Source organism: Xiphophorus hellerii, chromosome 16, assembly GCF_003331165.1.
Source record: "Xiphophorus hellerii strain 12219 chromosome 16, Xiphophorus_hellerii-4.1, whole genome shotgun sequence".
NCBI classification, from domain to species: Eukaryota; Metazoa; Chordata; class Actinopteri; order Cyprinodontiformes; family Poeciliidae; genus Xiphophorus; species Xiphophorus hellerii.
The window spans coordinates 6,290,371-6,303,113 of NC_045687.1; the positions used below are offsets into that span (position 1 = coordinate 6,290,371).

Here is a 12,743-nt window from a genome sequence, read left to right on the forward strand (position 1 = left end):
TTTTTTTTAGCATCTCTGCAATGCATTACTCTTAAAAGAGACTGCGTAGAACTTAAGAGCTGCAGGCAGATGTTTGAGTGAATATGAGCCACTGACTGATCCTTCTTTCACATCGGATGAGGTTGTGAAGGATAATCATGCAGTCGGAGTTTGTGTCATGAACATCGTGGCACTGCTGTGTGTGTATTAGTGGTGAGGAAAACTGCAGTTTGGAATGACCTGAGAAACCATATAAAACAAAATAAAAAAATCACGTCAAAGCTCGACAGCAACGTTTCTGTGAGGAACTTTAGCGACACAACAAGAGAGAAAGAAGATGAGGATTTGAAATACTGACCTCAACGCTTGTCTTCAGGCCCTAATTTACGGGTGTTAATTGGCGCCATCCCATCTAGGAAAATGACCACGCGTTGCCTATTTTTACATTGTAATGCTTTATTTTCTCCCAAGCTGTACATCTCTGCGTTTCTCTTGCATAAATGTCTGGAATGACTGAGAAACCACTTCAAGATGACATACAATCCGGCTTCACCATAGTGGAAGGGCTTCCAGACGGCAGACCAAAGTAGGAAGGGGGTGGGCCTGCTTTTAACCAAAAGATCCACTTGAGCTCAAACTCCAGACATGAAGCACCGCCTCACTGATTAAGATCGTCTCAAAGGCATTGGCTCCATTGAACCAATGGGGAAATGCTGGAAGAAAAAAACAAAAACTAATCTGTTTTCCACATGCAGATGGATGCGTGCAATATCAAATTCCAGATGTCAAAATGATGTTTTATTCTCTGTGAAAGCGAGTGCAGAGGGAAAGGGGTTTATACCGGGAGGACTGTTGGCTGGCTGCTAAACTGCTGCACGGGCCAAGAAGCTCTGCAGATGCAGCGAAGGAAGAGAGAAATGACTTACAAACCTTCAGCGAACGGAGAGAGCGGCTGTAAAGCGGAAATGTTGCGTCTGGGGCTGATCAGCCAATAAGCTGGGGCCTTGTTGGGCTGTTTTACAGTATCTGCATCACTGCACAGCTGTGTGAGAACATCTGTTTTCCTCACTTTGCTATACGGACCATTTGCAAACACGCTGGCAGAAACGTATGCACAGAAGAATGCGGTGAAGCTTTGGATTTTGGGGAAATCTAGTGACGTTTTGAGTCCTAATCTCTCCTTCCTTTTAGTTGTAGGATAATCTGATTCTTATAGAGGTAACCTTTTTGAAAGGAGAGAAAACAGAAACAGACCTTAGTCTGAGCAACCAATTAAAACCCACAAACTTTTTGAGAAAAAGTCCCATTATTCCCTGATATACAAAACTGGTGCATATCTGCATTTTTCCCCCTCTTCTGGGTTGATGGAAATGCACCCCAAGGCAGATTCTTTTTTAATATATTTTTATGCACTGTTAATATTCAAAGCATTGACAGAGGAATATACATACAATTTGGCACACATGGTTTGGACCAACAGAAAAAAACCCAACTTTATCACATTTAAAAGGAGTGCAGGTTAGCGGGTCCCCACAGAGTACTGTATGAGCTTTGAACTTTAAACCCTTGGATAACAAAAAACACAAAAAAAAAAAAAACAAAAAAAATAAAGGTAAATCAAAATAACATAGTAAGTAAAACATCTTTCTTTCTTTTTTTTTTTTTTAACTGAAGCAATTGTTTCTCACATGGCACTCGGAACAGAAGCACCGTCCACAGGTTCACAAAGGGAGCCCAGCAGATTAGAACAGAACACTAACCAGAGGCTGACAGAGCACAATCACTCCCCACACCAGTATGGCGGTCGCACTCCAGTCCATCTCACCCAGCTCCGCGTTTTGTTTCCCACAGCCAAGAAAGAATGAATGCATTTGAAAAGTTAGAGCACATGAGTGGAACCTTTAAACAAGTGAATGCGTTTGTGCCACCTGTTCTGAAAGGATAAGAAACGGGCTGCAAATCTGGAGCAACAAAAAAAAAAGAAAAAAAGAAAGAAGACAACTCAAAGCCAGGCTGAGACTGGAATGCCACCGCCATGCTTGCAAGTGCATTAAGATCAGCGAGCAGAGTGCAAAATACTAATACCAACTGTCCTCATAACACAGGCCTCTTATCAGACAGGAGGGAGAGATGGAGGAGGGTCAATGTGAAGCTACGTCGTTCTGTAGCAGAGTAGTGTGAAGTGGGAATGTGGCAGGGAGGGAGAGTGATTTTAAAACCTGACAAACGACCTGAGGACACACACGTCTTCACACACAATGGCACACCACACACAGCACATGAGGGAGGCCACTCATGCCAACACAAAAACTTTTTTTTTTCTTTTTTGGAAACATTTTTTTTGTTTGTTTTTTACAAAGTCACTAGTCACCATCTGAGTCTGAACACTGAAGCCGGACCCAGAGGCAGGCAGGCAGGCAGGCAGGTAGTCAGGAAGGCGTCATGTTTAAGGATGATGACACCGAGATGAAATTTTCAATGTCCATAAGCGGGGCAGCAGTGTGCTACACTAGCAAGTAAAGGGCCACTGACACACACTGTTGGCATTAGAAACTGAACAGTCACTTTACACAAGCATTAGCACTGTGTAGCACAGCTACTAGTTACAGGTAGAAAGAGAAACTGCATTTTATCACATGATTTATCATCTCCACCCTTTTGGCAGACAGTGTCATGTAAAAGTGTTTCTCTTCTGTTTTTTCCTTTTTGTTACACTTAGATGTTTCACATCATTAAACACATCATAATGTCAGTCTAGGATAGCCTCATTAAATACATAATGCAATTTTTAAATACTGAATTATTAAGAATAAAAGGTATCCAAAAAAAGTCAGGAAATGTGCTCTTTTTATTTATGTTTATACCCTCCAGTATTTTGAGAAATATTAGATTTCTCGCTAGATGGATTGTGGTTAAACCCACACAGAATGCTCCAATCAAGTAAGCGATTAGACAAAAATGGCATCCAAGGGAGAGTGGACAAATAAAAAGAATTAAAATAGTTCTGCAAAGACCAATGGTACAAAGTAAAAAAAACCCAACTTCATTTCCAGTTATTGCAAAAGCAAGACGCCGGTACTTGTTGCCAAGGGTGGCATAACCAGTTATTAGACTTAGGGTTATTAAATTTAGCAGACAATTGCTTCTTCACACAAGGCCAGACTGATTTGGATAGCTTTGTTTCCTTAATAAAATCATCGATTGAAAACTAGATGTTGTTATTCACTCTAATTATCTTTGATTTGCTTGACAAACTGTTCAATGTGGTTAAAAGAAAGGAAAAACAGAAGAAAATACTTCTTCACACTGGTGTAGTTGTTAAAATTTCAGTTATTTTTAGCATTCGAGTTTTTAATGTCGATGTAATATTAGCCGTTAATAGCCACAGTTACGAACCCAACTGTTAAAGTAACATGTTAGACTTTAGACAGGGTTGAAATAAGGCTAGCCGAGTCTTATTAAATGCTTAAAAAACAGCCTCGCCTGCTGTTTTGATTCATATTACTAAAACATCTTCAACCTGTTGAAATACCGGCTGACAGCACCAACTGCTGGCAAACGCAGAGTCAGAAGAGCATGAAGGAGACACAGAGAGAGGGAAGAAAAAAAAAAGAGAGAGAGACCACAGTGCCATCTCTGACGAGCCTGACGCCTGTTGCTATGCCGACCACAAAGAGGGAAACAGAAAGAGGAGGAAGAGGGAGGAGGTGGGGAGGCGAAGAGCGGACAACAGCGCCGGCTGAATTCGCCTCTCCTGGGTCAGTGTGATCGAAAGGAAGCGAGGAATGCAATGAAATTCCTCTCTGAGGTTCAGGGAGGAAAGAAAGTCCAGAGCAAAGGAAAACGAAAGAAAAAAAACCCCTTCGCCCTCTTCACTTGCTCACTTCAAGCGCCTCGCTGTCTTGGTGCGACAGCGGCTCTTTCATCGCATTTGGAGCGTGCATGTCTGTGTGTTTGCACAGAAACAATTTCTCTCTTAATTGGCACCCTGAACTTCTTGCCAACAGTTGGTCGGGTAGAAAAATCTGTAACTAAGGAGAAGGAAGCTGGAAAATAATATCAGCCAGGCTATTCAACAGAGCACAGAGAGGCTCATTATGAGAGGAAAAGCAAGGACATGAACTCGAATGGAATTTGATGGGAAAGCATTTCCATTGCTCTGAAGCTCTAAGATGTTTTTTTTCCACATACTTAAACATGATGAGCGAAAAAACTACAATGAAAATATCTCCAGGGAAGGTGAGGAGCATCAGCCAATCAGAAGCATCTCTGACTCATCAGTAGTGACATAACTAAGCTGGACACAGAAAACAAGTGCCGGTGGGTGGGTGTGGTTCTCGGTTTATCTGCCTGCCTTCGGTGCCTGTCTGTGGGTCCGGCTCGTGGGTGAGTTGGGGTGGTGGTGGTGATGCTGTGGGAGATGTGTGTGTTGGTGAGGGATGGGGGGGACTCAGCACAGTGAGGTGGGGGAAGAAGAGGAGGCGGCAGGTGGAAGTCAGAGCAGAACAATTTAACACGGTGGGAGTCGAGATGCAGAGGGGGCACGGAGGGTCAAGGGTGGGGCCGGAGTGTGAAAGGAGATTAAGGTTGTCAGGGAGATGGTAATTTGCCTCCAGGCTCGGACCAAACCCACCATCCTCCACGGCTCTCCTGATGCTTTGATTCCCAATAGCAAAAATCGATTAATACTGTGAGGGGCAGAGGGTGGGAGATGAGATTAGAGCATATAGGGGGTCTGAAGGATCAGATTTAAAAAAAAAATTTTTTTAAAGAGGTAAATATGAGGAACAGAAGAGGAAACGGGAGGTGGGAGCAGCCATGCCTGCGTAAATCACCCAGTAGGTGAGGCAGAAGGGAGGTAAAAGACTGAGATTGGTGTGATAATTTCCAATTTATCCCAACTCCTTCCCATCTTTGCTACCACTCCACCCCCACCCCCCTGCAGCTCCACCACCAAGCTCATCCCTGCCACCTCCCCTGCTCCCAGGACACAAACTCCCTGCTGCTGGTCTGCTTGACTATCCATCTTTCCCTCTCACTTCTCCTCCTTCTTGGCCTCTTCATTCTTCTCCTCCTCCTTCTTGGGCTCTTCCTTCTTCTCCTCTTTCTTAGGCTCCTCTTTCTTCTTGTCGTCCTTCTTCTCCTCCTTCTTTCCATCGTCCTTCTTCTTGTCGTCCTTCTTCTTATCCTCCTTCTTCTTGTCCTCTTTCTTGTCCTCCTTCTTGGCCTCTTCCTTCTTCTCCTCCTCCGGCATGGGCTCGGTGGTGAGGATCACTTTACCAATGTTGTTCCTCTCCTGCATCTTTCTCATGGCATCGCCAACCTGGAGGAAGAGACTTGGACAATCAGAGAAAGTCCTGGGATACAGGACAAATAAAGCAAAGAGCACAAAGACATTTCTGAAATCCTCAATGAGAAGAAGAAGCCAGGTCGCTCTCAAACTAAACAAATCCAATGTATTATCTGCTGCTGTGCAAGCCTGTTATCTCTAATCTGCTTATTTAATACAGCTGCCTACAAATCCCACTCAGACTTGTGTTCAAATATGAAGAATATGAGATTTTATAAATGTTTGAAAGGAAATTAAACTGTTATTGACTGTTGCAACAAGCAAAATATGGCAGGAAAATGACAAAAAAATAAAGCAAAAGAAAAAAAGAATCTAGAGATCAAACAAAACAAACATTTCATTGCCACCTCAGTTTATTTAATAGTTTTCGAAACATTGCAGTTTTTTTTATTTAAGACATTAAACTCCCTTTTCTACTTTTTACCAAGTGGTTTAATCGCTGGGGTCACATGTATTTATTAGGAAAAAATAGTATTTTTGTTATTTAAACTCATGAAGTTAAAACTTACAAACTTATTTTCAGCACTAGCTGTTATTTCAATCTAAAGTTATGCAACTTATGATTACAAAGTGTGTGGTGGGTGTTTTGGTTTAAAAACAGCTTCTCTAAGGAGTTTAAATGTCCAATTTTAATGCAATTGTTTTCAAAATTGAGTGGCTACACATTTTTATGAAATAGCGAGCTACATTCTCGTTGGGGAATAAAGGCAAAGACTCCTGTTTACAGCTAGGGCAGCTAAAAAGACTAATCACTAACATAAGATTCAGAAACCACTTAAAATTTCACCTCTGCCGTGGTTTTTGTCTTTGTTTCAAAATGTCGGTCAAACCCTGTTTTACAACCACTCAACTCCCATGCATGTGGTGTGATGTTGACTCAGCTCCCAGTTGAAAGTTGCACTTGTATTTCTTTTATGAAAGTTCTTAAAGAGAAATACAAATTAACGGATATTGGTATTGGTGAATCAAAGCCTTAAATAAAACAAGAATAATTCTGATTGGTGCATCAATGCCTTTGAGTTTTGTTCACTGTTGGCAAAAGCGAAAATTAAAAGCAAGAACTTCCGTAAAGCCGCTGAGACTCTCTTTTCAAATCTAACGTCCTCTTTTTAACGAGACATATTTGAACTGTGAAAGTTCAAATTGAGCATTTCAAGGCAGCACAGAAGACCACAACAAATGAATCAACAAATAAACTTACACTGAAATAGTCTTAAATCTTTTTGCTGTCGGTGAGTTCATATTTTATCATTCGCATTTAAGTTTTACACACATTCTTTGTTGTAGAAGCAACAAACCCCCAGTAATGAGAAGCTGAGGACAAATTAAAAAGACTTTGTCAACATATGTTTGTCTATGTTGGAGCTCTGCTTATAATTTTGACTGCTAAATAAACTAATTTAGACAAAACTTGGGAATAAAATATCGAATGTCTAATCTACATAACATAAAAACTGTCTGCAGCTCTTCTTATATGCTACAGAAAAAGTTCTTATTTTAAAAATACATCTAAGTGCTTGCTCAGTTTTAAAAATTGGAATTTAAAATACGAATCAAATCAGGTTGAAAAGGTAAAATAATGCATGTCTAAGTCTAATGTAGACTCAGGGAAATGCACATTATGGCTATCAGACTACCAGCAGCACAAATGCTGCACAGATGGTCTTGCTAGTTCTATTTTAAGGCTTAAAGATGTGTACATATCGTTTAAAACTCGCCCATTCATCCTGACGAGAGCAGATATACATGTTGGTGCGTGTTGCAGAAGATATTGCCAAATATTCCTGCAAAATGTCTTCCCCCAGAGTAAATAGTCTCCTCTAACAACTGCCCTCAAACCCCCACGCAGTGATAAATTGACCGAGTGGCTCTCCATCATAATGATGAGTGGAGGATCCCAGCCAAGATCTGCCCCACCCTCCTCCTCTTTTGACCACTGAGCTCTGTCCACTGTCTGTTCCTGTCTTCATCACACCCCCTCTTCCTCTTCCCTCCGATCCCCCACCCTATTTGTGCAAGGAAGGCAGACCACCTAACGACCAATGCCAAGGCAACAGGGCCATCTCCTAGCAACGTAAAGCCTGGCTGAAACGTGGCTCTGACGACTTCGACACATGGGAACGGAGGGGGGCAGGAGAGCGAGTGTGGGAGTCTGGAAGCGAAGGGAGGGGTTCGGCGCAACTGGTATCCTTCAGACGAAGACGAGGGATAAGTTCAGGAATTATAAAAATCATTTTCTATGAGAGCGAAAGTGGCTGATGTTCTTTCAATCAACTCTCTAGAAAATCCAAACAGTTCTCCAAATCTCAGGTACACCACCTGTACATAAAACACCAAGTAGAGGACAGAAGTACACGGATGTTTTTTTCATTTCACTCTAATGATTATTATGTTGTACTGTCAAACTTCTCTGAGTTGTTTATAGTTTCAGACGTTAAAATATTACATGGAGTTTCACTGAAAATTCTTCAGATAAACTCTCAAATTCTCAAACTCTCAAACCCTAACCCTAAACATCTGAGATGTCCAATTTAAATTAGACAAACTAGACAATTTAAAAAAGTGAAGTTGAATGAAACATAATCAATGAAACATTAAATCAACAATCTGATGTGTAACGATGGCAAAATGTAATGTTTCAGTTGTTGACTGTGTGTTCCATGACTTTGTGTTTTATGATGTAAAGCACTTTGAAATGCATTGTTGCTGAAAGGTGCTATTCAAATAAAATAGAAAAAAGATTTGATTTTGAATGTAGAAACAGTAATTCCAGCTTTTGTGGTAGAGAATTAACCATAACAACTTGCCTGAACTCACCAACTCAATGGTAAAACACAGTGGAAAGAACATAATGCTGTGGAACCACTTTCCATCTGCAGGTACAGAGAAGCAAACTAGTTAATGGGAGGATGCATATAGCTAAATTCAGAAGAAAACCTGTTGGAAACTTAAAAAAACACTTGAATCTAATTCAGAGGCAGGTTCACTTTCCTGCAGGACAATTCTAAATATACAAACAAAACTATAATCTAATGGTTTCCATCAAACCATATTCATGTTTAAGAGCAACCTAGCCAAGCTAAAGTCCAGATCGGAATCCAACTGAGAGCTGGAGGCAAGACTTGAAAGTTGATGTTCACAGATGCTTTTCTTCTAATCTGACTGAGCTTTAGCTGTTTTTCAAATCTAAGTGGGAAATAACTGAATTCTCTTCATGTCAAAATCTGGTAGAGATATCCACCAAAAGACTTGTAGAGGTAATCCAGTAAGAAGTGGCTCCATTAAGTTTTGATTGAGGGTTGCTGGATAGAAATGTATGCCAGACTGTTTCATTATCTTCCATAAAATATAATAAAGCTAGTAGTAGCAAGGTGATGAAGTGAAGTAGTTCAAAAGGCCCTTTAGCAAGGCACTGTTCTGTCACATGCGGGACGTTTCTGCTAGGTTACATTCTAAATGAAAGATCCAGGTTTAGAAATATTAGAACAGCTTGAAATGGCTGAATCACTACGCAGCAGACTATAAAGTAAATACGAGGACATTTTTACATCAACTTGAGTTGTTTTCCAAATACTTGTCCCATCTATGAACAACTGCTGCACATCATTTATTGCTGGAGGAACTTTTATCACAGTGCATGGGGGGAAAGGCCCCAGGATTTCATACTGCAACACAGTTACCAGAAATTACTTGGTGTACTGCCCTGCATGTCGCTGGGACTCGTCAACTGGTGCAAACCTTTGGAAACAAATAGCTGTAATTGTGTACTGATTTGACATTCATACAGAAATCATCCGAACAAAAACCACCATAAGACGAATTCCTTCTTAAAAACCCACCTGTTTAGGATTGTATTTGAAACGTAATCAATTACAAATTTATTGATGGAACCCGACTTAATGTCGTGTTTTGATTCTTGATTCTATGTTGCATTGTGTTTCTGTGTTTCGTATCATGTAAAGCACTTTGAAATGCCTTGCTGCTGAAATGTGCTATACAAATAAAATTTGTGATTGATTGATTAATGCAAAGATGAAGCAGTTATGTTACAGAGCCTGTCAGAATAAAGATTAACGACTGCCTTTTAGTAAACAGTTCAATGTCGATTGGACTCAAATGAAGGCATTGAATTGTTGCAAACTAAAATAAATCCCTGCACCAACATTATTTACAAGATATGAAAAGTCATTGCTCTTTATTAGCAGGTGTATTCTGGTTAACATCTTTAGTGAATCAAACCCTTCCATAATCTCAGTTTATGCACGTTTATGGAAGTTACATTAGAGACTTTCAGATATTTTTAATATAATTTAAATGAATGAAAAATTATCATCTTTAATAAGTAGGCTAAGCAATATAAAAGAACTTTATTTATTACAATAGGTGTTTTTCAGCTCTAAGATCTTTAGCAAAAATGATTATCTGTGCAAAAGATCAGAGCAATAAAACTCTTGTGGCCTCCTTACAGATTTAGCAATTTTCCCCCATTTTGCAAAGTTTGGAGTCAAACAAAATTTAGCATCAGACAAATTAAAATTGTGTGAAAGCAAAATGCAATTTTAGAAAAATAGGTGCCCAGGACAACTCTATTTGAAAAAGTAACTGCACCTTAATTTGCAGATAGCAAATTCTGCTATCAATCGATTACTAACAGATTCTTTTTTTTTTACATCACTCTGGAGGAATTTTCGCCCAGACTGGAGATTTTTGACCATGAATAGCCTGTGTAAGGTCACGACAAAATGTCTCAACTGGAGTCAAGTCCAGACTTTGACTAGGCCACTCCAAAAGCTGGCTGCAAAGCATTTGATCTTAAGGCAAGACATTCTCCTTGAGAGATTCCTGCTGAAGAGCAAAATTAATGGCTCCAACAACTACAGCAGCATCAGCAAAGCAATGCCAGTTTATGATACAGCCACCACCATGTCTAGCTGTTTGTTTGATGTTGTTTTTGCGAACTGTGTTAATTTTAAGCCAGATATTACAAACCTAACAAGATTTGATAACTCTCACTTTCCAAAAAGTTCCACTTTTGCAAATGAATCAACTGAATATTTTTAAAAAACCTTGTGGATTTTGGAGCAAATAGATGAGATATACCTTGGATCTGTACGATGAATACCATTTTAGTCTCTTCGTGTTGCTGTGTTGTGTTACTGTAGACCTCAGTTAAAGTTGTGATAACTTTAACTGAGGTCTACAGTGCTTTTAATGTCGTTTTGGATTCCTTTCTGATAGTTAATGGAAACTCTTAGAAATGGCTTTATAACTCTTTCCAGGTCAGTGAGTTTGTTATCTGTCTAATGTATTAAGATTGGATCATGATGTTTTGCCCTTTTAACTTTTATAGCCTACTTCATGTTGATTATTCAAGTCAGACAGGTCGAACCAAAATAAAAGTGGTTAATCTTTTAATTTATGATTGAACATGGAATGGCAGTAACTTTTTTCCACACTGAGCATCTATTAATTAATGAAATCGGAATTTGAAAATTGACAAAAAGAAAGGCAAAAATGGAAGAAATATGAAAATACTTTTTCAGAGCATTGCAGCTTATGGATCTGTAGGAGACTGTCATGCTAATGTCTAAACGTTTTGTGGTTTACAGATTTCTCTCGTAAATCAAGTACAGACAAGGGTGAAGGGTTGTGATGAATGAGGTCAGGGTGTGGCATTTACACCCGGGTTAAGACAATTCATCCGCTGCTCCCTCCCCGGCAGCTTTTTGTCTTTGTGACACCTCGCGCCAGAGTATTGGTGTCAGCAGACATAAACCTGTAAACTTTACACCAAAAGACATGACATCCACCTTTATCTCTTCTCTCTATCTCCACATCATGTCTTTTTTTTTTTTCTTCCACACATCAGAGCCCCTCCCTAAGATAGACGCATACGCTGACTAAAGGATGTCACCATAGCAACAGGAGAGAAAGAGGGGAAAAAAAGATACACAGTGAACAGGGAGAAAGCAGAGAATAAAGCCAGATAGTGAGAGAGACAGAGAGGGAGTCAATAACCTAAGCATGGCAAAAAACAGAAGAATCAGATATAAAGAGCAGACAGATGGAGAGGCAGAGAAAGAGCGTCAGATGGCGGAGAAAGACAGCGGGTGTTTCTCTCTGGCCAACCAAAATACTGACCAGCTCCGATTTTGACAACAGAAGATGTCCTTATGACGCTCCCTTTTTTATCCATTCTCCTTCTCTATTCATATCTATTAGCACTGTTAATTTGTCTGCAACAATCAGAGCCTGTCGGCCCCAGTGACTTATGCTGCACGAGACACTGAGTGTCTTGTGGACAACTTTCTGTCTCTGAGTGTGAGCCTCAGGGCCACGCCCAGCTGCTGCTGCAGATCCTACCAACAAGCACACAAAGACGCAAAATCTACCTGGCATTAATGTGTCTTTAGAGCACTTCCACAATGTACAAATGAATGTAATTCAGAAGTGACTGCAGTCAAGTCACATTAGATCAATCAGAGCAAGAAGAGGAGGGATGGATTCAATCAGATTAACATCCAGATCCAAATCTCTTTACGGAAATGCACTTCTGAGCACAAATTAGACAAATCAAAAATAATGGGTACAGATCCAAAAATAATGTTGTAAAAATTAAGAAAAGACCTAAATTATAGTTTTAGCTCGGCTTAATCAAGTTTTCTTCAAAATAGCAAGTAGGAAGCTTCTTACAACACTAAATCTGTGCAGGTTAATGTGAGCTAAACGTCAACTGACAGCTAAATTAGCACTAATATTATCTTGAAAAACAAAACAAAAAAAAAAGGTTTTCTTAGTTTAGACATATTGTGGTTTTCATAATTATTTAATCTGCAAATATTGAAGACAAACCTGTTTGCAAATTTTTTTTTCTTATTTGTCAAAAATAGAAGACCGCACTCATACAGTTCCAAATCCAGAGGTACTGAAGCATAAAAATGACACTTTTGCACTATTTTAGAGATTAAAATAACTTTAAACAGTAGAAATGGTATGGCAGAAAATGTTTGTAGTTGTAAAAGCGCAACATCTTAAAACCTTGATATACAGCGCAAAAAAAACAGTAGCTGGCCCTTTAGAGATTTCTCCCTACTTTTATTATTGGCCAAAGAAAACCTGAGCGAATACAAAAAGTTGTCAAATCATAATTTTATTTATTAAGTGTATGAAAATTATCTGAAGCAACTTGACCTTGCTTGAAAATCCACCCTGCTCTCCTTGCTAAATCTTGAAACAACTGAGATTACTCACAATAAATCAATTTCACAAGCCACACTCCCCTGTTCACTGTCAGATCTGTAGAATCAACAAATCACTGAGAGCTTTCATCCTTCTGCTCAGTCGTCAGATGCCAGCAGGTTGCAGATGTTTCAGGCTTGTTTTCACTGTGAAAACAAGCTGAATTCTCTGATGT

At 39.7% G+C, this 12,743-nt stretch overlaps 1 protein-coding gene across 1 annotated transcript in view; it reads right to left on the reverse strand.

The window, feature by feature from the left end:
* Positions 1–1,272: 1,272 nt before the first annotated feature.
* The window catches only part of vat1 (vesicle amine transport 1), a 37,683-nt gene continuing 26,212 nt past the window's right edge, over positions 1,273–12,743 (reverse strand). Inside the window, exon 6 of the mRNA XM_032587455.1 lies at positions 1,273–5,302. Coding sequence (XP_032443346.1) covers positions 5,015–5,302 — 288 coding nt within the window. The 3' untranslated portion in view covers positions 1,273–5,014. The remainder of the gene's footprint in view (positions 5,303–12,743) is intronic.